This window comes from Arvicola amphibius, chromosome 9 (assembly GCF_903992535.2).
Source record: "Arvicola amphibius chromosome 9, mArvAmp1.2, whole genome shotgun sequence".
Taxonomy (NCBI): Eukaryota; Metazoa; Chordata; class Mammalia; order Rodentia; family Cricetidae; genus Arvicola; species Arvicola amphibius.
Window position 1 is genome coordinate 68,539,604 of NC_052055.2, and position 27,585 is coordinate 68,567,188.

Below are 27,585 nucleotides of genomic sequence, written 5' to 3' on the forward strand. Positions count from 1 at the left end.
ATCCCTCCTGAGCTCTCTGGAAGAATGTTTTAAAGAAGTTCAGCTTCCGCTGGAAGCTTCTAGCGTGTTCTCACTGTGCCATGGGAGGGTCGGGATTGACCCAGTGGTCGTGCTCCACTCAGGTGATCACCTAGAGTTGGGAAGACCTAGTCCACCTTTGGAAGCCTAGGACCTTCCGAGGGCTTTGCCAGGAGGGACACTGAGGTCCAAAGAGAGAATAGGTCTTTCCCATGTCATTCAGTGGCCTATTCTCATGCCTCCAGAAACCAGACTTGGGATCCAAAGTGCCCCCTAATGCTTCATCTCCTTCACATAAGAGTCCTTTTGATCAACACAAACCATCGTTCCCAGAAGAAGAGGAGGTGCCAGAAGAAGAGGAGGTACAATCTTTTCTGCCCCACGTCACAAACCCTCTCTCAGGCCCACCTGCAGCTTGGGGTCAGCTCTCTAACTTAGTTTGTTTTGCTGGGTGTGGGTGTGATGTCTGGGAACGAAAGGAAACTGGGTCATTCACACATCCCAGAGCAGGCTATAGGGCTGGCCAGGGGTTATGGGGTCTTTGGGCAGGGCTTATGGGGTCTCTGGCCAGTGGTTATGGGGTCTCTGAGCAGGGTTTATGGGGTCTCTAAGCAGGGCTTATGGGGTCTCTGGGCAGGGCTTATGGGGTCTCCGGGAAGGGATTATGGGGTCTCTGGGCAGGGAATATGGGGTCTCTGGGAAGGAGTTATGGGGTCTCTGGACAGGGCTCATGGGGTCTCTGGACAGAGGTTACGGGGTCTCTGGGCAGGGGTTATGGGGTCTCTGGGTAAGGCTTCCACAGAATACCTAGAATCTTGCTTATTCCCATCCACCCTCACCTGATCCCACCAGGCTTCTGGGAACACACTTTCACACATAGAGGACACTCTCGATTTTCCAGAAGAATGAAGAGGAGTCTGGGAAATGGAAAAATAAATTAAGAAATCAAAACAACACTGGATCCATAAGCAATCCGAAGCCGCTTGCTTGTCGCTACATCTGTGAGTAGAAAGGCAGTCTGCTGCCTCTCCAAACACTCAGGGCTCAGTCTGACACTTGAGTGAGTCCCATTCCCTGAGCACACCCCGCTGGGTGGTGGGGACAGGCATGGGAAGGTGACATGGGGAAAGAGGTGTAGCTGGGCAGGACATGAGGCTGTTGACAGGGAGACAAGACTGTCCCTGGATGTAAACATCACCATGGAAACTCCACAAACACTTGCCAGTGCTGACTCTGTCCCCTTGCTCTCCCACTGAGAGTGGGAGGAAGGGTGCGCCTACCCCAGCTACACAGTACTTTCCATTACCCACTCTGAGCTGCCAAATGTCCCCCGGGCTCCCACCAGGTCACTCTCCTCAAAGGGCAAGAGCATGCCATTGACAGACAGGCTGCGCTTCGTCCAGATGTTCGAGACCCGCCTAGGGGGGCTGTAGCCACCAGGAGCAGCTGCAGCTGCAGCTGCGAAGTCTCCCATGTCAAAAGAGTGGCTTCTTTTGGCCTTGCCCTCCAGGGGCAAAGGGAGAAGGCTCCTGGCACGGGTGGCCGGGGGCCCCAGCAGTGGCTCTCGGTCTGAGTGGTGGCCCCTGGCTGATGTCCCTGCCCCTCTGCCTGCTGGAGTCCTGGAGTCTAGAAGTTCTTCTTTCCTTTGACTCTTGAGGTCCAGGGAGGCAAAGGCTCCCATCAAGCGGTCAAGGCTGGGCTTGGGGCGAGGAGCAGGGGGTGGGAGCCTCCAGGGACCCCGGCTCAAGCCTGCAGCTTCGCCGCTGCCCAGAGAGCTGGAGGAAGAAGAGTCACAGGCCCTGGCCAGGCTTGTACTGAAGTCCATCAACTCATTCCGCACCACAACCTTGGGTGGTGCCTGAGGAAGCTGCCCAACAGGGATCCCACCCAGAGGTGGAGGCTGGGCCCCATTGGTCTGCGAGTACACATTGCTGACAGTGGCTGCCGCCATCTTGCCCGGGGTGTCGTGGTTGCAAACTTTATACCGGACCATGAGGATGACGATGAAGACCAGCAGCGTGGTCACAATGATACCCCCGATGATCAGAATCATGGTGCCCCCCAGGACCTGACTGTGCATAGATTGGCATTGTGGGTAGTCAGCCTTGGTGAAGAACTGGGCGCAGCCCACAATGTTGGTGGCCGTGAGCGTCGTGGCTGTGTCGTCCCACATGGCTAGCACACACAAGTCGTAGCCCGTCCCGGACACCAGGTTGTTGACCACGAAGGCCTTGTTGGAGGCTGGGATCATCCTGGGGAGGGAGGCAGACACAGAGAGTAAGAAAGGGTGGGGTGATGAGGTGCAGCCACAGGCAGACACAGAGTAACAGAGATGCATGCAGCCCCACTGAGAGGATGGCAGAGACCAGAAGAGGTGGAAATGGTGGATAAACGGTGACCAGAAGGGAGAGAGGAAGGAAGCAGGAAGGGGCAAGAATTAGGGGTGTGGCATAGAAAATGGTAAAACCATAACAGATGTGATCTGGAAGATGCAGGGGACTTTTGGGGTGAATGCAAAGACGAGAGAGAAATGTTTGGGATGGAGTGTCAGAGAAAAGGAAGGAGACAGACGTTCTCTCCAGGTCTGACTAGTAAGTGCCCAATAGTAAGGCAATGAATTCAGAGGTGAAGAAAATAAAACGATACTTGAAAGTACGGTGAGGAGAGGCATCTAGACATGGGACAGAGGTGGAGGTGGGGCCAGGGGTGGGCAACAGAAAAGTGCAAAGGCACCTGGGAGAGACAAGGAAGGCTCCAGAGTTAGTGGGGTGATTGCCCCTCCCCACATCTGTTGCTAACATCCCTCCACCCATCCCCTAACACTAGAGGGTCCTCAGGGGTCCTGGAGACCTCTCTGGGCCTTTGCTTTGGGAATCAAAGGTCCTACCCTGAGCCTGAACCTAGCACCTCTCTCCTGCAAGGGAGCTCCTGAGGCAGAGGGATCCATTCCTGTTGCAGGCTGCTGGTGTTAACAGGAGCGAGCAGGTGACAGAGACTGAATAGGCTGCTCAGAGGGGGAGGCAGTGACCCACCGAAACCCAGGAGGTCACCCTGACTCCCGCGGAATTGTCACATTCTGTCAGCAAACTGGCTCATCCAAGAGACCTGTAGCAGAGTTCTTAGGCTAGGAAAGCCTTGCCTGGTCCCTCCATCTTTGAGAAAGGATTGATAGGAATCAGTGTCCCCACATGGGGCCTTGTCCATGGTTGCCTGAGTTGTCCTGGGGAAACCTTCTGGAATCTTGGAAACAAGCTGATCGCTAAGACTTTTGCCATGGCATCCAGTCTGTTCTGCCCAGAGATGGGGTCTGGGCCACTCCCATAGGCAATCCTGCAGAGAGGTCAGCCTCAGAATAAAGAAACCCCCTGAAGCTTTCATATACCCCCTTTTCTATCTCTAAAGCCTTCCATCCTTGAGAACACAACGCCTCCATCAACTCCCATCCATCCCCTCAAACTCAGAGCCAAGCAAAATGATTAAGATATCAAATATGAAAGACTTCCACCCGAGAACCTGCGAGAGGACGAAGCTGACAGCTATTGACAGTCCATCAATCCCTGGGGGCTGCTGTCATGGCCCAGTCTGCTTGGGAGTTATCTTAAAGGGGATTGATTCTCCAAGCCATACCTGTACCCCTGCCCCACAGGGCATGGGGTGGAAGAGGCTAGTAGCGGTGGCCAGCTAAGTCCTGCGGATCAGCATCTTAGGTCTATTTGGGACCTTTCTCTTTATCCAGACACTATGACTCTTCAGAGTGACAACCATGCTCTTATTTCAGAGTAGGGAGAAATGTCTGAGGCTCAGAGAAGTTAGATGGTTTGCCCACCGTCATACAGCTAGGACTAACTTCTCAGTCATTGACAGATATGGGAATAGGTTTTCTTTTTTTCATTGAAAAAATTCTTTATTGGGGGGTGTCAGGATGGCTCAGTGGGTACAACCCTGGAACCCTGAAAAAATGGACATAGAGAATCAGCTCTATAAAATTGTCTTCCATACACGAACCATAGCATATGTGCATGTGCACACACACACACACACACACACACACACTAATAACAATTTTTAAAGGAATTCTGCTTTCTACTGCATTTTATATATTTATTTTGTGTGTGGAGGGGTGGGGGAAGGCATGCATGCCATGCCGTGTGTGTGAGGGTGGGGAGGCATGCATGCCATGCCATGTGTGTGGAGGTCAGAGTCTGATGGAGGAGAGTTATCTGTCTATGTTTCTTTCATTGGTTAATTAATAAAGAAAACTGCCTTGGCCCTTTAAGAGAGGTGGAGTAGACAGAACAGAATTGTGGGAACAAGGAAGTAGAGTTGGGGAGAAGCTTCAGGCAGTCGCCATAGGAGTCTCCATGCTGCTCCTCTCCGAGATGGACGCAGGTTAAGATCTCTCCTGGTAAGCCACAACTCGTGGTGCTACCCAGATTACTAAATATGGGTTAAAGGAAGATGTGAGAATTAACTAATAAGAGGCTGAAACTATGGGCCAGGCAGTGTTTTAAAAGAATACAGTTTCCGTGTAATTATTTCGGGTGTAAAGCTAGCCGGCGGCGGGTGGCAGCCCGCCGCTTCTCACTACAAGAGTCTGTTCTCTCTTCTACCGTAAGGGACCCGGGAAGTGAACTTAGGTTTTCAGGCTTCATAGCAAGTGTCTTCACCCTCCAAGCCATCTTGCCAGGTTATAAATAAAGGGTTTTGGTGTTTTGCTGCTGTTGCTGCTGCTGTTGTTGTTGTTATTGTTGTTGTTTTAAGTCCTCGCTGCCCTGGAACTGATCACACACCTATTTCCCCAGAGCACAGTGCCCTCTGTGGCTCATGACCACCTACAAATTTCTAAGCCTGGGCAGGATCCAAGAAAGGGCCCTGGTGTGACCAGTGCCGCAGGGCTGCAGGAGACACTGGGGTTCACCAATTCCTTCTCCTGGTGTCTTGAGGTGCCGACTGGAGCAGCAGGACCTAATGCCAGTTACAACAGAGCCTGCTGGCAGCTGTAGGCTCAGCGGTCTGACGTGCTCCTTGCTTGTTGTCTGTGCTCTAAGCTTGGCAGGGTTGGCTCTCACCATCCTCACTTTGAAGATGGGGAAGCAGAGCCAGACCCAAGCCAGGTAGTGCAGCTATGGATCTGGGTCAAGCCCAGCACGGTCACACTGGCTTGTGGGGACTGCAAGAGTACAGCCCTGAGAGAGGAGACTGTGTCCCTATGCCTGGAGCACCTGCTCTGAACACGACTTTCCACACTTAGTATGTCTAGCCCTAGCAACCCTAGGATATGGATCATGAGCCCAGAAGTCAGCTTGAGATTAGCTGTGCTTTCTAGGGAATCAGAAAGGGCTCTGCTGTTGGTATAAACAGTCGGAGAAGAGAAAAGACTCAGTGGTAAAGAGAACTCGCTGCTCCTGTAGAGGACCTGAGTTCAGGTCCCAGCATATCCATAACTGCCTGCAATTCAGCTCCAGGGGCTCTGACACTTTAAAGCTTCTGGCCAACTTAGGCACATGGAAGTGCTCGTGCAGGCGCATGTGTGCACACATGTGCACACACACACACACCGAGAGAGAGAGAGAGAGAGAGAGAGAGAGAGAGAGAGAGAGAGAGAGAGAAACCTTTCTATTTCTAGCTGGCAGAATCAAGTTTGCTTTTACTAGTAGTAGCTGCCAGTTTTTACTGGGCCTTTCTGTGAGCACATGGTTTCATTCAACCTCCTGACACTTTGAAGAAAGTCATGACTGCTCTTCCCTTCAGAGAAGTGACAGAGCTAGGACCCAGTGCCGTCCATGGGGATCTTACCACTTTTTCTGTGTGTGTGTGTGCATGCCCACAGATGTATATACATGTGTGTATGTGGAAGCCAGATGTAAACCATAGGCTTCTCCACCCTGATTTTTTTAAGTAATACTCTCATTAACTGGGAGTGCATTGGCTAAGCCAGGTTGGTCGGTCAGTAAGCCCCAGGGATTCTGTTCTCACTGTTCTTCCACTAAGCTTTTTATGTAGTGTCTGGGGCTTGAACTGGGGGTTTCAACAACCAAAGAATCTGCCCCAATCCCAGGACTGCTATTCTTTTTTTTTTTTTTTTTTTTGGTTTTTCGAGACAGGGTTTCTCTGCAGCTTTTTTTGAGCCTGTCCTGGAACTAGCTCTTGTAGACCAGGCTGGCCTCGAACTCACAGAGATCCGCCTGCCTCTGCCTCCCGAGTGCTGGGATTAAAGGCGTGCGCCACCACCACCCGGCTCCAGGACTGTTATTCTTAATCCAAGGGATCCAGTCATTTGACTGTACCAGAGAACCACGTGAAATGGGTGCTAGTCAGAATCTAGGGCTCGAAATGGAGCTCATCTACTATCTGTGAGTTCTTACACAACCTATCACGCCCTCCTTATGAAAGCTACCCAGTAATTCTTGAAGCAAGTCCAGAATTCTGTGTTCCTCCTACATTCCTGCCCATCAGTAGGTAGCTCTACCAGCTAAACAGCCATCCCCAACTCCATACGTGGATACTTCACCTCGGGACCTGGAGTGAAATGACTTAGCTCCTCAGTCACTTGCCAGGGGTCTGAGACTCACAAGCGGCCACCAAAGTTCCTTATCAGAAATTCCAACCTAGACCACTGCTTATATTCAACCTCGCCCCAGCACCCTCTAAGTTTCCCTGCTCAGGTAAGAGAATCACAAGTCATTCAGGCCGAGCCTGGGGAGGCAGAAGGCAAAATCAGGAGTCTAGCTTTCAGCTGAGAGCTCAAAACCAGGCAGATTGCTCAGCTGTTTAGAGTGTGCACTACTTGTGTGGAGGATCTGGGTTCAATTCCCAGCTCCCACATGAGGTGGCTCACAGCAGACTGTATCTCCAGGGAATCCAATACCCTCTTCTGAATTTTACAGGCAATACATTCATGTGTACGTAGTAACACACACACAGGCACGCACACACATACTTAAAAAATTGTTATTGGTTTTTAAACTTCATATCATGGTCACCTTATGGGGCCATTTAACATGTAACTGCCATAACTATAATGAACATTTCAGCAACACCTGAACATTTCTGAGAACACAATAGCCCCAAATTAATACAAAGTCAAATTCACAATACATTCAATATGCTTCTGGCAGCATTCACCCATGCTGCAGCCTGTGACACTGTAGCCTTGATTCTGAGCATGCAGTGTGTGCACATCGCACTGTCTGCAGCCCGTGACAGTGAAGCCTTGATTCTGGGTGTGCAGTGTGTACACTGTCTGCATTCCGTGACACTGAAGCCTTGATTCTGAGCATGCAGTGTGTGCACATCGCACTGTCTGCAGCCAGTGACACTGAAGCCTTGATTCTGGGCGTGCAGTGTGTACATGTCACACAGTCTCTGTCGTCACACCAAGCACAGCCAACAAACTCTGCCTGGAAGTTTTACTCTACATACAGAGATTTCTGCTCTATTGAAACATATTGGCTTAATTATAAAAAGCAAAATTTTACTATTTTCCTCCCATTCTTGCCCAGCATGTAAGTATCAAATTTATATCTTTGGATCGTATTGTGTTTGATTTTAAAACACTGTTGTTTGAGCTGCTGGCTTGAGTTGCAGGAAAACTCAAATTAAATGATTTTTTGGCTTGGGATTAGGACAGAATTTCTGTCAATTTCTTTTGAAATGGCCATAAATATCCTTCTGCCATTTTATATTATGTATTTATGCAAAGTGGCATTCTCAGTATTGCAGATTACGAAATCAAAATATCAATCAACTCTCAAAACTGTTGAAGATACTCCACATTCTCCAGTATCAAATATTCAGCCAAGATTTAATTCTTCATTTAAAAATAAACAAGCATATCCATCTCATTAGTATGCAAATTTGCTTTGCTCTTCAACACATGGTAAAATTGTATGTATACCAAGGAATTGTTCAAAAATCAATTTCTTGATGGGCTGTTATCAATAAATGTTTGATATAATATGCATTTCACAGACCTGCGTACCTGGAATCATGATAGCAGAAATAGTTTAAGCAGACATGATACAGGGGAACAGAAACTGTACAAAGGACCTCATTGCAAAGAGGTGGCCAGGGCATAGAGGACTAAAATGGAGTAACCCTAACTGTGACCAGTGCCAGCCGAGCTGTCACATCCCTGCTGCTCCCTGGAGGAGAGAGAATCATGTAAGTACGATGCACAAGTGGATGCTGGCCTACAAACCGTCTGTCCCTGATCAACGATCAGAGAATACCGAAGACAGGGATAAGTGCCCATGTTTTGCAGAGATTTACATTGGTTGTCACATGCAAGCACGTGATAGGTTTTCTGAGAATTTATTCCAATTATGTTCTTCTAAAATTCTTGCTCTGCAACAAATTAAGAAGAAGAAAGTCAGGCTTTCCTGGGGAGTGCCCTGAGAGGCACTAGTCTAGAAGCTGTTTTCTTAGCCGTTTTCAGCATTGTTGATTCCTGGCTCTGCGCTGCCTTGATAATATTGGCACTTATCAAAAACAGAACAGGTCTTAATGGTTGCTTCAATCTCCCCACATCTCCATCCCTCTCTCATAGTGATCTCTAAGATCCTGGATGTGTCTGAGAGCTTTCCAGAGAGGTACTTTTCTTTCCTTAGGCATCTGAAGACCTTTTATGGATACAAAATAATGGACTTGGTATGTATAAGCATATGTGTATTTAAAAATTATTTGTGAGAGAAAAAATATGTATATGGGGGGTTGTGAGTCTGTCTGAGAAGTACATTGTGATCATGTGTATGTGTGTTTGTATTTGTGTATCTCTCTATCTCTATGTATGTGTATGTGTGTTTATGTAGATATGGTACAAAAAGCCCTGGTAACTATCAATATCAGTCAATATTCTGCCCCTTCTCCCCCTAGAACCCCCATCCTCTGATGTTCTGAAGGGATCTCCTCTGTGACCTCCTACAGACAATAGCAGGTTAGATCTGCTGTTTCCTAATGGCACAGTTTCCCCCAAGAATAGGCATGCTGGTCAAGCCTTTAGACTGAGTGCCAGAACCCATTCTCTGGTTCCATGATTTAATGGTTAACCTCCCATGTCAGCAGTATTTAGAGTCACCTAGGAGACACTCTGTGTCTGGAGGAAGTTTTCCTAGAAGACTAACTGAAAAAGGAAACCTGTCTTGCATATGCGTAGCACAGGCCCATATGTTTGAGTCCCAGACTGAAAAAGGAGGAGGAAAAGATGAAGCCAGTTAGCACCAGTTCATCTCTCTCTCTGCTTTCTGACTCAGACAAGGCATGACCAGCTACTTTATCCTCCTGCCACCATGCCTTCCCTTCCCTGAGGGCCTATACCTTCAGACTGTGAGTCAGAATAAACCCTTACTTCCTAAAGTCTTTTTGGAGGTATCTTGCCACTGTAAACAAGTCAAGGAACGAATCCATAAGATCTCCCATCTCCATCCATATTTGCCAGCATCCCTTGCAGTTAAGTCACAGTGGTACATTTGGCAAGCGGGTGGAAGGAAGTCATGTGTGGTAGACCTTCAAGAGCAGGAATGCGTCCCCAGCATGCTCCTTCTGTTCTACATTAACCTGGGTGGAGATTTGATCTTGCCTATCTAGAGGACAATATGGTCTCGGTATCCTTGAAGCAAGTATCCTCACTAGTGTGACAGATGACACCGGATTGTACACACACTGAATTAAATCTATTGCACTGTTCTGCCAAAACAGCAAGGCTTTCCTGTCTCATGCAGTTCCTCTGGTGAGATGAGGAGACTGGAGAAGTCTGTCTTTTGCCAGTGACCAAAACAAGGGTAAACATACAGATTTGTATTAGAGGAAGTGACTGATCTATACCTAAAGAAAAGCCTTTGATGTTTTTGTGTTATCAATGAACGCTTCCTCTTTTATTTTCATTGTTCCTTCAGTCCCATCTCCTTCAGTGCCCCAGAACCAGCCATTCCAGAGGCTTTGTCTCCATCCCCTCTGTCAGACACACCACTGTGGCCTCCTGAGCTGTGGCACTCATATAATGAGGTCCTGTCAAGCTGCTGGCTTTACTTCCTGTTTTTGCATCCTTATTACACATCTTCACAGCCCCAACATCTGCTGTCCACTCTGGCTAGCCCCCACAAGAAATTGTCTCATTAAACAAAGGCAGACACACCCTGCTTTAGAGCTTAATTCAGGCCCATGAGCCCCAAAGGGGGTTGTTTCTCCCCAACATCAATAGGCAGGAAGAAAGGAGATGTGACTGGTTCAGAAGCACACATGTATACTCACATCAAGTTCTTACCCTGTGAAAGCTACACACAGGTTGTATTGGGCAGTATCTTTATCATATGCAGTGACAATCATAGCTGGAGAAAGAGCTTCAAGTAGATAGACATCCTGCTCAACCCACACTCAGTCGAACGTGACTGGGCCAGGGTGACAAGTTCCTCAGCCCTCTGCATCTGCAGGTTCTTTGTCTCCAAATTCAACACATGGTGCCCGATGTGTTCAAAAGAATATGAACAAAAATTTCTAAATATGAATGGATGTGTGTGAGCGTGTGTGTGTGTGTGTGTGTGTGTGTGTGCATGTGTGTGCATGTCTGTGTGTGGAATATGTGTGTGCACGTGAGTGTAAGGCGCCTGTGGAGGTCAGAGCAATGTATCAGATATTAGGTGTCTTCTTTTATTGTTCTCTGCCTCTTTTGAGACAGTTTCTTCACTGAACCTCAAGCCTAGTGGTTGCCTAGGGCAACCTGGCTACCCAGAAGTATTGGGGGGTCCCTTGTTTTTGTACTTCTAGTGCTGGGGTTAAAAACACTGCTGTGTCCAGCCTTTTACATGGATTACAGGGAACCAAACTCAGGGCTGCATGCTTGCAAGACGAACCCCTTGTCTACTGAACTCTCGTCTCAGATCCTGGCTATTTTTTCCTGGTCACTATCCCTGAAACAAAAGCTCTCCCACTATATAGGCAGTGTTGACATAGTAGTCAGTACTGGAAGATACATGGACAGGGACGAGCTGTAGCATAACCAAGGCATTGTGTTGGGTTACATGCCTACAGTGAGGTTGAATGTGAACTTTGGTGTGTTTGAGAACTGCTCTGTAATAAGTTGTCATCAGACACCAAGGAACGAGAGCATGGTGCTGCCCTGACCATCAGTAGGCAGAATTAAAGCCTGCCAAGAAGCACATTTTAGTATCAAGGTTGACTGTTGGACAATAATTCATAAAGAAAAACATATATGTGATGGTCCATATGGACATTTATTAATGTTTATTAATGTCAAGCTATTCTGAATATTTTGCACATGTTAATTTAATCCTTTTACCAACCCTATGTGCGTGGGTGTAGGGGACTATCATCCCTATGAACAAATGAGGAAATCAGAAGTTGAGGCTCATTGAAGAGAGATCATTTTCCCAAAGCCTCAAAGAAAGCTGTGTTCAACAAGATTTGAATACCTGAGTTCCGTTCTCAGAACAGATCATCTAAAATAAAATAAAATAAAATAAAATAAAATAAAATAAAATAAAATAAAATAAAATAAACTGGGCATGGGGCTTGCTGATCAGCCAGTAAAGGCAAAGTGGGAAACTCTAGACCAAGCAGAGATCTCTTTTAAAAATAAACAAAAGAGGGGCCGGAGAGATGGCTCAGTGGTAAGAGTGCTTGCTGCTCTTTCAGAGGACCCAAGTTTGGTTCCCAGCCCCCTTGCTGGGTAATTCACAACCACTTGTAACTCCGGATCTCAGGCATCCAATGCCTCCATCTGGCCTCTCTGGGCACCAGCATACATGTAGCATACACACATACAGACATACATACTCATACACAGACAAAAATAATCTTTAAAAATAGAAAAGTGAAGAGTGCTCTTGAGGAAGGATATCTGGAGTTTACTTCCGGCCCCCATGTACACATGTACACAAATGCATGCACATTGGAACGCATATGTGCACTCATACACACAAACCCACAAACATGTGCGCCCCTCCCCAAAGAATACATACTTTAAACCAGTCATGATGCCATCTGGAGACTATCTGAAGATCAAGTTCAGACCCTGCACTTTGGTCTGCTGGCTCTTATGGTCTGGATGGATGGATGTTGACAGAGACTGCAGGAGCACTGGGGAAGCCTGCTCTGGTTCCAGCTTCCATTCACACACCACTCACATGCAAATGCTCAGAAATACAAGCTGCCGTTCACAGGAGGGTAGTGAGCACGGATGGGGTGGGGCTCTGACCAAAGCTGCTGTGGGGATACTAGGCTTCGTAACATATGGCCCTCCCTGTGCCTCATCCTGTAGTGAAATTTCATTTAATTTTAATAAATAAAGCCTGTAGATCAGAATACAGAACAGCCACACTCATCGGCCATACAGGCCAGGCAGCAGTGGTGCACACCTTTAATCCCAGCACTGGAGAGGAATATAAAGTGGGAGGAGACGGGAACTCATTCTCTTTCAGTCTGAAGATTTCATGGAGGTAAGAGCTCTCCAGTGGTCGGCTGATTTGCTTTTCTGACCTTCAGCTTGAACCCCAATATCTGTCTCTGGGTTTTTATTATTTGAGCTACATCATCCCTCAGAGAGAGGGAGAGATGTTTTTCCTTCTGGTGGGACAGAGAAATCCACTCAATACTTGTCCCTGCTGTGTTTCTGCTGATCCTCCCAGACACCCCAGCCTCTATAAACAGGCTGGCCAGGCAGAGTAAGGCTAGAGGCAAAAGACTTTGTCAGGAGACACCTCTGTCCTGCCCAGGGGAGGTCCTGGAGAGCTTATGGGTGGAGGCTGGAGGATGAGACCCAGCCAGTAAGGCCGTCTGCCCTGCTTCTGTGACTGCCCTGTGACCTGGGGGCAAATCACCTTAACTCCCTATGCTTCACCCATTTCTGCCGTTCTAGAATTCCACAAGCCTATTGCCAGAGGAGCTGCTAGCAGGGAACGGCGGCCTGAGGACTATGCTGTAGTTCACCAACTCCAAATAGCCACAGCACTCAACACTCAACACTCAGCACTCAACACTCAGCACTCAACACTCAGCACTCAACACTCAACACTCAACACTCAGCACTCAACACTCAGCACTCAACACTCAGCACTCAACACTCAACACTCAGCACTCAACACTCAACACTCAGCACTCAGCACTCAACACTCAACACTCAGCACTCAGCACTCAACACTCAACACTCAGCACTCAACACTCAACACTCAGCACTCAACACTCAACACTCAGCACTCAGCACTCAACACTCAACACTCAACACTCAGCACTCAACACTCAGCACTCAGCACTCAGCACTCAACACTCAACACTCAGCACTCAGCACTCAACACTCAACACTCAGCACTCAACACTCAACACTCAGCACTCAACACTCAACACTCAGCCACCTGAGCTCTGCACTCAAATCCCCTACAACTCAGGGGCTAGATGTTTACTGTTACTTCATTTCCCAGAGTTTCAGCCTTCCTGTTTGTAAAATAGTTTGCATGATGTGTGTGTGTGTGTTTGTGTGTGTGTGTGTGTGTGTGTTCACACACCTGTGAACCTGGCTGTCTGGGTTACTAGGTATGGTAGTTTGAATGTAATTGGCCCCCACAATCCCATAATCTCATAGGGAGTGGCACTATTAGGAGGTGTGGCTTTGTTGGAGAGGGTATGGCCTTGTTGGAGGAAGTGTGTCACTGTAGGGATGGGCTTTGAGGTTTTATATACTCAGGGCATTGCCTGATGTGTCAGTGCATTTCCTGTTGCTTGCAAGATGTAGCCATCTCAGCTCCAGCATCCCCTTTGCCTGCAGGCCACCATGCTCCCGGCCATGACCATAATTAACGCAGCCTGAGAAACTGTAAGTAAAGCCTCTCTATTAAATGCTTCTTTGTAAGAGTAGGCCATGGTGGCACTTCACAGCCATAGTAAACCTAAGACACTAGGCAAAGGAAAGCTGCTGGGGCTGTGGTCGGCCATGAGGAGCCCATATCCTTACAGGGAGCTGCCCAGGATGGTGAGGTCTATAACCTGTCTGCCCATCTATTGTACCCTGTTCTTCTCTGCCTCTGCTCCCTCCTGACCTCTCGGTAGATGCCCTGCCCACAGACAACTTATCCAGGTGTCCACAGCAGACAGAGTAGTACGGAGTGGAGACATAAGGGTCCATGAGGCTCACTGACCAGCTATGTAGACAACTGGTGAACTCCAGGTTTAATGAGAGACTGTCTCAAAAAGCAAGGTGGAAAGCAACAGAGGAAGACACCAGCATCGACCTCCAGGGAGGACCATGTCTCTGTGAGGCAGGTGGGGCTGAGGCTGTTACCTCCTGAGGCCTTCTGCAGCACCACCGAAGCCCAGAGCCAGTCTCGCTTGGAGTCCCCAGGAGCCCTCACCTTCTTACCCTCCCCATCTGCCCGTAGGATGACCACCACAGGCTGGAAGACGAAACAGCAGCTCGTGGCAGTGGCTGATTTGCTGACGTCTTTATCCACACTCTGCCGTTTCACGGCTCCCAGGGCTTTGGTGGAGCAAATATGACCTTTTATTCTTCGCTTTGTTTAAGACTCAAGGTCAACAGCCCAGCTGTGATCTATCAGCGGCTCCCTCCGCCAGACACCCTGCGTCAGAAGCTCACAGCAGAGATTCATGATGCCAACCTCAGTGCTCTTTGCCTGCCTGGCCCTTGATGCCAGCACAGAAAAGCCATGGTCACGTGGCTCACGGAGTACTGAGGCCAGGCCATTGCTCTCCACCCTCCACACCAAGCCTGCCTGTCCTTAGGGTCTAGTTATGGCCTGGTTTCTTCAGTGCGCCCAGCGGCAGCAGTGTAGTTGTGACTCACACAATAAGCTATGCATGAGAACACCTGAGGGCTTGACCGTCCGTTCCCTCGGTGTGGAGAAGACATGCATCTGCCTGGCTCTGATGCATCTTCCTGGGCCTCTAAGCCACTTCTGCCCTCAATTCAAAGCTCTGCTCCTCTAATAGCACTACCTCTGCCTGGAAAGTCTTTCCACTTGTCTAACTGCGACTCCTCTGAAGTGAGTGGATGGCAGGAGAGTCAGCTGGGGCCGTGCATCCTGCTTTCCCACTGCATCTCCCCTGGCAGTGACGATAATTCCGGGGATGCCCACAAGGAAGAGATGGGGAGTGGGGTAGTGAGAAGGTGATGGAGATACTGCCTTGACTTAGGCTTGTCATCTGTACCCCACTGCCCACAGGACACTCCGTCGGTCCTTCCCATCTCCTTTATCCTGGGAAGAGGAGTGAGCAGACACCCTTTGTAGAGTGTGGCAGGCCTGGGATCAAGTTCTCTTTCTTGGGAGGTCAGAGACTAAGAGGTGAGCTCTAGGGTGCGTGCCAGGTCCCATGCTGCATCTGGGAACCTCCACAAGAAAGCACATCAGATCTCCCTAGGTGAAGTTGTCCTTAGGCCTGGCTCTGGGCACTCATCTTCATATAGAAACCATCACAGCAATAGGTGTAGTGGGGGGGAGAGAAGGCTGGGGTGGAGAAGGTGTGGGGGGTAATGGAGAAGGCTGGGGTAGATGGGTAAGGGAGAAGGCTGGGGTGGATAGAGGGTGTGGGGAGAAGGCTGGGGTGGATAGGGGGGAATAAGGGAGAAGGCTGGGGTGGATAGAGGATGTGGGGGGTAAGGGAGAAGGCTGGGGTGGATAGAGGGGGATAGGGGAGAAGGCTGGGGTGGATAGGGGGGGATAAGGGAGAAGGCTGGGGTGGATAGAGAGTGGGGGGGTAAGGGAGAAGGCTGGGGTGGATAGAGGGTGTGGGGAGAAGGCTGGGGTGGATAGGGGGGGATAAGGGAGAAGGCTGGGGTGGATAGAGAGTGGGGGGGTAAGGGAGAAGGCTGGGGTGGATAGAGGGTGTGGGGAGAAGGCTGGGGTGGATGGGGGTGATAAGGGAGAAGGCTGGGTGGATAGTGGGGTGGGGAAAGGGAGAAGGCTGGGGCGGATAACTTTAACTGCCTCATTCTTACTCTGGTTGTTTTTCCAGGCTATAAAATTTGCAACAAGTCTCATTTTAAAGTCAGAAGAGACAAATTCAAGATGGCTGCATCAATCAAGCAGCTGGATTGAAGCCAAGGACCTTGGCTTTTACCTTCACCCCACCCCATGCTCTCTCAAGTCTTTGGCTACATGTCCAGGAAGGGCATCTGGTCTTGGAGGTTGTCTTGCCACCTCTCCTGTTGTTTTCTGCCTCCTGTGGCTTCTAAGTCTCCCCCTGTGCCCTTCAGAACATCAGCTTCCTCTGCTGTTCATTCCGAAAGGAAACCACCCCAGCCTCTCCCAGGCTTCTGCCCGTTACAGGTGCAAAGCCATGCATCTCTAACACAGAACGTCAGCCCCTTTGATCTGGTGTCTTGGGGCAGGGTCCTCTGAGGTTTCTCACAAGCAAGGTGAGGAGTGCAAGATGAGTCTCAGCCACAGCCCACAGCCTGGAAAATTCCCCAGTCCCTGTCTGGAGGGGGAGAACTGCTGACTCCCAGCCACACCCACATGGAGTTTTCCAAGCTTTTTCACTCAGACCTTCTTGGCAACAGTCGAAGTCGGGGGAGGAGATGAGCGCAGACTGGGAGCAGCCTTGGCATCAGCTCAGCGAGCACGAGGTGGCATTTTGATGGGTGGTAAAAATATCTCCCTGGCGTTCAGGGCCAGCTGCCACCCCATCACCATCGTAACTTTCAGATCCTGTCCCCATGCCCAGAAACTCAAAAGCCCACTCTGTCCATATGTCCTGCGGGATAGAACAGTCACCAAGCCCCTGACCCCAGGCCACCTCCAGACCCTGTAATAGCTGTCTCTGTCATCACAGCCAGATGCTAGCCCAAAGGCCTTCAGCCTCTGGGGAAAGGGAAGGGCTGTCAGGATGCTGTGGCCTGCCTAATGAGCTAATTAAACAGTGTCATAAATAATGATGAGCAGGACTGCTGAGGATGTGGCTCAGTGAGCAGAGTAAGGTTGCTTAGCATAAAAGAGGCCCTGGGGGTCCATCCCTAGCACCACAAAAGCCAGGTGTGGTCATACATGCCTTTAATCCCAGCGTTTGGGAGGTAGAATCAGAAGAACCAGAATTTGAAAGGTTTCCTTAGCCACATAGAGAGTTGGATGCCAGCCTGGGCTACTTGAGACCCTATAAAAAGATCTGTCATCAGAGTGAGAAGAAATCGGAGGAGAGAATAGTGGGGAGGGGGGCACACTGGCAGAGGAGCTGGATCAGCAATGCAGAGGGAGGCTCAGCTACACAACGGGAAGCAATAGTGCCTTGTTCCCACTGAAAGCCTTTCAGGGGCCCCCATAAGGTTCCCAGCACAGACAGATATAGCCAGGCATCTGCCATGAGACTCAGCATGGCCTTGTCTGGAGGCATCTGCTTCACTTCGACACCATACACCAGTGGCCTTCGCATATATGTGGATGTTGAGGGAAAGGGGGCTCTCTGAACATGGTAGGTCCCTCGTCCCTAAGAACTAATCTATCCCATCTATCTTCTCCCGGCAGACTATAGCCACCATTCTTCATTAGAGCATGCCCTGACCTGCTTTCAAGTCCCCAGTGACTACTGCCTCCTGCAGTATAAAGCTCAAGCCTTGCTCTGGCCTCAGAAGTTCCTACCAGATTGTCCTGCCCCACCTCAACTCCCTCCCTGCCACTCTTTCCAGATACCTTGGAGTCCTAACTGCCTCTCCAGCAGGACAGGCTGTTGTTCTACCCAGGCCTTTGCATGCACTGCCTCCTCTGCCAGACCATTTCTGTCCCTTTAGATCTCTGCTCCAGTGCCACTCCTGAGAGGTCACCCCTGATCACTAACATAAGAAATGGTCCAAGGCTGCCTTTTGCTTTGTTTTTATCCCAGTGCACATTTAAAATAATAAAAAAAATGTATCTTGTATGTGTGGGTATGTGCATGTGAGTGCAGTGCCTGTGGAAACCAAAAGAGGGCGACAGATCCTCAGTGACTGGAGTTACAGACCATTGTGTTCTGCCTGACTGTCGGGAACCAAGCTTAAGTCTGGAAAGACTAGTGCATGCTTTTAGCCTCCAAGCCTCTCTCCAGTCCCTAAAATATTTGTTTTAATTTTAAGACAAAGTCTTATGTAGCCTAGAATGACTGAACTCAATAGAGAGTTGAGGGTGATCTTGAACTCCCAATCCTCCTGCCTCCACCTCCTGAGTACTGGGGTTAGAGGCATACACCTCCACATTCAGTGTTTGTGATGGTAGGGGTTGAAGCCTGAGTTTTGCACATGCTAGGCAGGTACTCTATCAACTGAGCTACATCCATGACCAAGTATTTTAAATTCTCTCCCTCCCTACTTCCTCATAAACCTGAAGGCTTCTTCAGGACCAGGATTTGACTATTTTGTTGCAACCAGCGGTTGTGACTAGATACTAGGTAACTATTTGCTGTCTTGACTTCCCTGCAATGGGGGACTGTATCCTGACATTGTTATCACAATAAATCTTTTCTCTCTTGCCAGGTAAGTTTATCAGAGAAACAGAAATAAAACTGGAGCAACAAGGACAGAGTGGAGAGAAGAGCCCTGCCCCTACCCTTGTGCTGGCTGCTCACACTCAGCTGAGGGTGTGTGGGGGTAAGATAAGGAAGGCTGCTCTGCATGGTGTCTTTCTTTCCACAAGCTCCTCATACTGTCTCTTTTTGAGTTTGCTTTCTGGTCTCAAAGCCAGAGATGAGAATTCCATGGTAGAATGAGGCTGGACCAGAAGCTCTGGGCATCTTCTCTCTCCAGAATATAGGAGCCCACCCCAGATGTGGATTGCAAATGCTCTGTACGCCAATACCATATAAACCCCTGATGTCCTGGTATCACAACATCATAACATGATGCTGTGATCCCAGCCTTAGAGGCTAGGACATCAGATGCCAGCCTGACCCTACTTCTGTTCTCCTACCGGTGGGTGTCCAGCCACCTCTTTAGGGGAAGCCAGCCTACCTAGGGACACAGGCAGAGGACCCTGCACCTCACATGTCCCTCTCCCTTTAGGGAACAAATCTGCCCTTGTTGTCAAAGTCATGAGAGCAGAGCTCCCTGAGAGATGGCCAGACAGGACCCTGACAATGTAGACTTCACCTTTGTATCCTCTCCCTGGGTGAGGAGCAGAGCAACAATAATAGGCATAAAGGTTAGTATTAAGTGTCAGCTTGACAAGATCTAGAACCATCTAGGAGACAAATCTTTGGATACTCACCCTGTGAGGGGATTTCTGGATTGGTCTAACTGAAGAAGCTACAGGAAGACCTATATTAAATGTAGGCAGCGCTGTTCAGTGGGCTGGGGTCCTAGGCTTAATAAAAAGGAGAAGGGGGCAAGAGGAGTACCAGCATCCACCTCTCTCGGCTTCCTGACTGTGGGTACAATCCGATCAGCTGCCTCCCCCACCCCGACCTTCAACCTGTGAGTAAGAATAAATGCTTCCTTAAATCACTTTGGTAAGTTGAGCAACACAGCAGATCCGCCCTGAGCCCCAAGCACTTCAGCTCCATAGTCCAATGTCTGCAGATGTGGTGTCTGATGGCCTAGAACTCATGGAGCAGGAAGGGCTTCTGTGGTTGTCCCCTAACCCACCTTCAAGGACCCTCTTGTCCCAGCATTGAGATGCTGGCCATATCACACACAGGCAAGCCTGGAGACTGGCTGATCCCTCTGAGCTTTAGGTAGCAAGTTGGCTGCTCCCTGGCCCTCCTGGGGACTATTCTGGCATCTCATCTGCTGACAGATGCTCCCGACAGCTCTTAGGGGCAAGTGTTTGTGAATGTCACTTGGGCCGATAATAGCATGCAGGGCTCTTAACTTTTCCATGTCATACCAGAGATGAGGCTTAGCTGAGATGGGGTGTCACTCTTTCCCGGTGGGGAGGGCCTGTTCCTCCCCTCTGGGGGGGGGGTCCCCATTGATGTTATTCTTTTCCTGAAAGGTATGGCCCTGGTGATGAGACATGTAACTGTCAATCTTTCTCAGTCACACAGGAAGCAAGCCAGATACCACTTGAGGACTGAAGGAGCCCAGAGTGTCCCAGGCCTGCCTGCAGGGCTTGGCTGCGCATCTGTGGAGAGAAGCACCAGGAAGCATCAACAGCATATGATAACAAGAGCACTTATGTGACAAAAGTTTTCCTTGGCCACCCAGGATTAGCCTGGTCTTTGCATTAATTCTGGAATGTGGCCTACCACCTCATGTGTTAGACATTGCTCACAGCGACCTTGGGGTTTGGTGGAACCTTGGGGTGCCTTTGGGTACTTGTGAGTGACATGGGTCCAGATGAGGCTAGATGCTCTGAGCCTCTACCATGCTCAATGGCTCTGACTTCAGGCTCTGGAGCAAAGATGCCAGAGAGGGCCTAACATCAGGCCACAAGGCGCTGCACAGGCAATGGAAGCCATGCTGTCCTGCTTAAGAAGAGACACAGGCTGTGAAGATTGAGTCCCCTTAGTCAGTAATCCCTACTCCTGCCTCTCCAGCATCCCTGGAAGGGACTTAGCTGTGCCCTCCTGGAGCCCCAGAAGATCATGGTGGCTGGTGGTAAGGCTGCCATGGGGTGGCTCTGTGGCCTCTTTCCCTTCTATTGATCAAGTTTGGAATCTGCAGCCTATATGGATCAGACTTAATAGTGACCATGGGTAGGGAAGTGACTACAGATGCCGGAGGAGAAAAGAGGCAAAACCAGCTCCTTCACAGCCAGGGAGGCTGTGAGTACAGGGTAGAGTTGGTGGGATTTTACTCTTGTGATAGGCTAGTGCCTGCTTCTCTCTGTGTGGGAGTGTGTGTGCACATATGCTTACATGTGTACCTATGTATGTGTGCTCTCTCTGTGTGGGAGTGTGTGCACATATGCTTATATGTGTACCTATGTGTACTCCTCTCTTCTACTCAAAAATTCTTTAAATAGATCAGAGGAGCTGGAATTTCTTTCGAAATCCTTTCATCTTCAGGGTCAATTTCACCTTATCTCACACGGGCTTCTAGAATCTCATTTCTATGCTGAACCATTCTGGATTGAGCACAGTACAGCTGTGCTCTGGCCAGCCCGACTAGCTCCATAGAATCACAACCTCTCCTAGCCTGAGCAGTGTTTCTCTGACATGGCAGAGAGCTATGGAGTCTGCTAACACCCTGTCATTATATGGCTATGATGTCTTTGTGAGCAACAACTTTAAGGCTGGGCAACAATTCCTAGCAAGCCCAGTCTCCTCATATTGGATTTGTGTGGCTGTAATTCTAATGCACTCCTTGAAACAGATACATGATCAAGACCGATGATAGGCAGATAGACAATGATAGATAACTGTAGGCAGACAATGATAGATGATAGGTGGGTTGGTAGATAATAACAGAGGATACATGTTATCTCTCTCTAGATGGTAGATAACAGGTAGATTAATGACAGACAGGTGACAGGTAGATGTTTCTGGAGACTGTGCTGCGTGTGATCCTCGTTGATGTTTCTAGTCCAGTCCAGGTCTCCCGACACTGCCTTGTGTCTATTCTTGTTGAAACTTAAACACAGCAGAGTCACCATGTATCCCACTTCTGTTTCTTCCTTTTCAGGGGGAAGATGCATTTTTTTCAAAAAGCTCAGGGTCTCTCTTGGGATCTTCCTCAGTTACTATAGACTTCAGTACACCCACAGAGACCAAACATGGGAGCTGTAGGCAGGAGCTGGGATTCAAATCATAGCATATCACTGCAGCTTCCTGTGGTAGTGAAGAAACGCCTGAAGAGAATAGTACTATAAAGAAAATGGGTTTCTCAGGGTTCATGGTCTGGAGATTTAGGTCCAAGATTGGATGGTCCCTCTGCTTAGGACTTCCTCTGGTGGGTCAGATGGCAATGGCAGGAAACAAATGAAAGCAACTGGTTCACATGTTTGCTAGATAGATGATAGATAGATAGATAGATAGATAGATAGATAGATAGATAGATAGATGATAGATAGATAGATAGATAGATAGATAGATAGATAGATGATAGATAGATAGATGATAGATAGATAGATAGATAGATAGATAGATCGCTGATAGCTCGATATGATGATGATGCTCGCTAGCTAGCTCGCTGCTCGATGATCGCTCCTCGCTGCTCGCTCGCTCGCTCGCTCGCTCGCTGTCGCTCGCTCGCTGCTCGCTCGCTCGCTGCTCGCTCGCTCGCTCGCTGCTCGCTCGCTCGCTCGCTGCTCGCTCGCTCGCTGCTCGCTCGCGCTCGCTCGCTCGCTCGCTCGCTCGCTCGCTCGCTCGCTCGCTCGCGCTCGCTCGCTCGCTCGCTGCTGCTCGCTCGCTCGCTCGCTCGCTCGCTGCTCTCGCTCGCTGCTCTCCTCGCTCCTGCTCGCTCGCTCGCTCGCTCTGCTCGCTCCCTCGCTCGCTCGCTCGCTCGCTTGCTAGCTCGCGCTCCTCGCTCGCTCGATCGCTCTCCTCGTGCTAATTCGATGCTAGATGCTATAGAGAACCTGGAGCTCCTCAACAGGACTGAGCTGTTTAGCCCATGCTCCAGGGATCACCCTAACTCCAAATCCTAGTGCTGGGTTACAGTCATGAGCCATCATACTTGGCTTTTACATGAATTTTGGAGATCCAAACTCAGGTCCTCGTTTTTGTGAAGCAAGCACCTTACCAACAGACCTGTCTCTTTTGATTCTTTATGAAGCATTTTTCTCATGGCATCCCATTTAGTCTTCATGAGCAGTCTTAAGGGGTTACCCTTGACTACTGCAGTTGTAAATTTTTTAAATTTCTGATGAGTCCTTTTTAGTCTAGTATTTTTTTGTGTGTGTGTTGTTTTATTTGTTTTTGTTTTTTGAAACAGGGTTTGACTAAGTAGCCTGGCCTGGTGGTTTAAATAGAAACAATACCCATAGGCGCATATATTTAAGAGCTTAGTCATTAGGGAGGGGTACTACTTGAGAAGGGTTGGGAGGTGTAACCTTTTTGGAGTACGTAGACCTTGTTGGAGGAAGTGTGCCACTAGGGGTGGGCTTGAGGGTTCAAAAGTTCAAGCCAGGTCCAGTCTTCCTTCCTCTTCCTGCTCTTTGCCAATCTGGTTAGAGAACTCTCAGCTCCTTCTCCAGTGCCATGTCTGCCCGCAAGCCTCTGTGCTGCTCACATGAGGACTAACCCTCATGAAACTGTAGGCCAGCCCCAATGAAGTGCTTTCTCTTAGAAGAATTGCCATGGTCATGGTGTCTCTGCACAGCAATAAAACACCGACTAAGACACTTAGACAGATCTAGGCCTCACTGCATACAGCAAACTGGCCTTCGACTCCCAGAGAGCTGCCTGAACCCGCCTCCGGAGGCGCCGGCATTGAAGTCCCACACGACCACCCCTGGCTAGACGCTTTCATTCTATTTTTGCTCTCCAGATTCCCACTCAGCCTAGAGAATAAATCTGAATTTTCCCTTGTACAAAAACAGGAGCTCAGCCCCAAGCCCTGGTATCCCTTCAGGTATTTATGAGACCCTGGTGAGGGTAGGAGGTGACAGCTTTAAGCAGTGATGTGACCATACTGCTGCCCGTGTGCCCAGCTTGTCTCTGCACCCCCTCAGTCATGTCTTCCATCGACCCATGCCCAAGCCAGACACACAGCTGGAGGCTTTTTATCCAAGTCAAAGCCATGTGACGAGTTCATGAGTGAAGAGCAGGCACTTGTTTTCCAAAGGTCAAAGGTCAGCCTCACAAGCTGGGGAAGAGATGTAAATTAACAAGGTCTGTGCTCCACCTAGGCTACTGACAAAGGGAAGAAGGCATTGCACACTCAGGATTGGGAGAACTGTGACCAAGAGGGACATTGTCACGTGCTACCTATGAGAGGAGATAAATATTCAAATACAGCAAGCCACCGTTGTAACTGACTCGATAAACCAATAATTCAACCCTGAGGAGAATCTGCTGAGAGAATCATTGGCATTTCAACAAATGTATTTTTATTTTGGTACCAAAAAAAATTCATCATTGTGTTACTTTTATTACTGAAAAGTGAGAAGCCACCGAAAATTCCAGTGATTGAAGGCTAACTGTTAAATCAACAAAAGAAGTTTTAGTGCCATGGGAACTAAGGCAGCCAAGCAGCCCAGCTCTTGAGTGGAAAGGGTGAAGAGGAAATGATGGCGTAGATGGGCCAGTCTTAGTCTGGTCTGATCTAAAACAGCGTGCTGGTAGAGCTGCACGGTGCCCTCGCCACAGCTTCCTCACCTGATGTTCTACAACTGAATTCCATTTAGTAGGAACACCACATACACACACACACACAAGTGCGCACACTAGGTAAGGGTGTTCTCAGCTCTGTTGTGATTTCCATTGTATAATAGCCCTCAAGGACACACTGGCTTCTTCCTTACCAGTCTGTTCCCATCCCAGAAGTTAGTCAACCTGGAGTCCTCCGTGACGGGACTAAGGTTCTTAGACTGTGGCCTCTAGAGTCATCTGATGAGGCTGTGGCTCCATCTCAAGCTAGTCATTGTGTGAGCACAAAGTGAACCAGGATTTCATAGAGCACCACACATCCCTGAGCAGTAGGGGGTCCATATTACATCCCTCCATCTCACTGAAACTGAGGCCAGTATGCGAAAGAGTTCTTCTGAGATTATCCATGCAGGTTCTGGTGCTGGTCTTTGACTTGTGTGATATACATTTGTGTTGCTGTTTGGTTTTTTTTGTTTTTTGTTTTTTTTTTTTTTTTTTTTTTTTTTTGAGACAGTGTCTTGCTATGAAGCTTTGACTGGCCTGGAATTGACTTGTGTGATATACATTTGTGTTGCTGTTTGGTTTTTTTTGTTTTTTTTTTTTTGTTTTTTTTAGACAGTGTCTTGCTATGAAGCTTTGACTGGCCTGGAACTCATCATGTAGCCCAGGCTGGCCTAGGACTTGTGATCTTCCTGCCTTTGCCTCCAGATTGCTGAGGTTACACCAATTTTACTTATCATTACATCAATATGACTAGCTGAGATGTATAATTCTATTGCCCTTGTATTGTTAGCCTCCCTTTCTACCAGGCCTAGGCATGACCCTTGACCTTCACAGCCACTTTATAAAGTCTGCATCCTTGGTGCCTTTTCCATAAGGAGGTTGGTGTCCAGAGGGGTGGTGGACAGGATGAGCCCCTGGAAGACCTGGACAGACTCTATGAGCCAGTCTCAGGGAACCGGAACTGGGCCAGCAAGAGGAGCTCTTTTCTCTCTATGACAGCAAAGAAAATGGCAGAGATCTCTGGAGGAAAGAGGTAACCTGAGGCAGGACCCAAGCCAGAGGAAAACATAATTTAAGGAAGTAAGAAACTGAACACATGGGGTATTTATGGGGGGATTTGATCCAGCTGGTCTGAATTAAGTTCTTCTCAATGATTCGAGGTAGCTCCACCACTCCCACACACATTTCTCCCTCTCCCCCCACCCCCACGCACACACGTACGCATAAATACACACTGAGTTTCTTTGAATAAACTACATGCTACCAAAAGCTCCTATCAACTTTGGTAGATTAGGCTCATGTCACAGTTGAGGAAACTGAGGCCAGTCAGGAGAAGTGAAGTGTGGAGAGCCAGGTCACTAGCAACTCTTTCTGGTCTCACAGTTTTCTACTATGACTGCTAGGAGTCAGATCCTTCAGCTACTGGATTTCCCTGCTCTCCTGGCAAGGAGTTCAGAAGTATCTAGCCATACAACTAACACACCCCTCTTCCCATCTGTGAGACATAGTCACATAGTCCATCCGTGTGGGAGTCGCTTACCTGTATCAGAGGCACAGGTGACCCAGGATCCCCCACAGGATGGAGAGAAGGGAAACGAAAGCAAGTGTACATGGTGCACCCACCCCTGTCCCCACCATGCTCCTGTCCCACCTGGCCACATTGCGGCCACTGGCTCACCTGTAAATCAGTACCTCGTCGTCGGAGCAGTTGTACTGCAGCTGATACATCTTCACTCTGGGAGCTGACTTGCTGACGGACCACTTGACCAAGGCAGATGTGGTGGTCACATCCGACACAAGAACAGCCCTCTCCTGGGTGCTTTTGGGAGGCTCCCCACCCCCACTGCCTCCCCCTCCCCGGCTGGTCTTGCTGGAACCTGTGATGTCTGAAAGGCGAGACTTGGGGGGTGCCATCCGGCTAGTGCTGTTGCTGAGGTGTGGGAGCTGGACAATGGAGACCTCCACTGTGGCCGTGGCTTCTCCTGCAGCATTAGCTGCAATGCAGGTGAAGGCTCCGCTGTCCTGAGAGGTGGTAATAAGAATGTCCAGCGTGCCGTTGTCATATACCGCAGTCCTGGAGGAGTTTCCCACTAGGTGGTCATCAGGGGCCACCCAGTGGATCAAGGGGCTAGGGTCCCCAATGGCCTTGCACTTGAGAGTGGCTGCCTGGCCCTCCAGAACCAGAAGCTTGTGTGTGTGTTGTGTGATGAGAGGTGGCTCACACATAAACTCCTCCTCACGAATATGCCAAAAATAGCGCCCCTTGAGGCCTCCAGGGGAACCACAGGTCTCCAGGTCGTCATCCCTCTCCAGCCTCCGCAGCCAGAGAAGCTCACAATTGCAGTGCAGTGGGTTTCCCCCAAAACTAAAGGACAGGGGTGGGGCAAAGGGCGTGGCAGTGAGCAAGGAGGCCTGGGAGCGAGCAAAGATGGGGTCCGGGGGCAGCTTCTGCAGCCGATTGGACGTGAGGTCCAGGCGGGCCAGTTTCTGAAGGTCTGCAAAGGTACCCTCGGCAATGTGGTCCAGCAGATTGTGGTCCAGGCTCAGCTGGTGGAGGTTGACCATGCGCCTTACAGAATCCCAAGGCAGTCCGTGGAGGTTGTTGTAGGATAGGTCCAGATCTTCTAATGTCAGCAGGAAGTCCTCAAAGGCATCGTCAGCGATGCCACCCAGCTGGTTATTGTTCACGATGAGGTGCTGCAGGTTGACCAGGCCCCGGAGTGTGTCCTCCCCAAGGCTGGGCAGCCGGTTGCTGTCAAGGTGCAAGGATCGGAGACTCTCGAGGTCCAGGAAGGAGAAGGGCTGGATGTGGCTAATGGTGTTCCTAGACAAGGTCAGATCCACCAATCCCGTCATATTCGCAAAGTCCTGGCGGCCAATGTGGATAATGAAGTTGCCACCCAGGCGCAGCTCCACCGTCCTCCGGTCAATGTCAGGGGGCACAAAGAGGAGCCCCTTGGAGGGACACAGCGTCCCCAGTGACTCAGACAGGTTCTGGCAGACACAGTACTTGGGGCAGGCATCGACCACAGCAAACGCCATGCCAAAAGCCAGCAGCCCACCAAGCAGAGTCTCCATGGTCTGGTCACTCAGCCTCGGCACCTAGGAGGGACACAGTGTCAAGGTCAGCAGGTGATTTCCCTTACCAAGAATTTCCTGGCCCCAAGGAATGCCGCACGGCCCCCGGGAACAGCAAAGACAGGCTGGGCCCAGGCGAGCACTCCCTCATCCTTTTCCACTTAACTCTTCCAATGCACGTCTACTTTATCCTTTTCACCGTAGCTGCTATCATCTCCTAATGACTTGATTTACTGTCTTTGTGTTTACAGATTGTTTCCTATATAACACATGCCACACGAGTTACATGATAGCAGATCTTTCATCTGTTTT

At 49.4% G+C, this 27,585-nt stretch overlaps 1 protein-coding gene across 1 annotated transcript; it reads right to left on the reverse strand.

The window, feature by feature from the left end:
* Positions 1–1,303: 1,303 nt before the first annotated feature.
* On the reverse strand, positions 1,304–27,273 carry Lrfn2 (leucine rich repeat and fibronectin type III domain containing 2). The gene is made up of 2 exons (XM_038343677.1): positions 25,874–27,273; positions 1,304–2,270 (listed from the first exon to the last, which is right to left on the reverse strand). The coding sequence occupies exons 1-2, from the start codon at positions 27,271–27,273 to the stop codon at positions 1,304–1,306; spliced, it is 2,367 nt and encodes a 788-aa protein (XP_038199605.1).
* Positions 27,274–27,585: the final 312 nt, after the last annotated feature.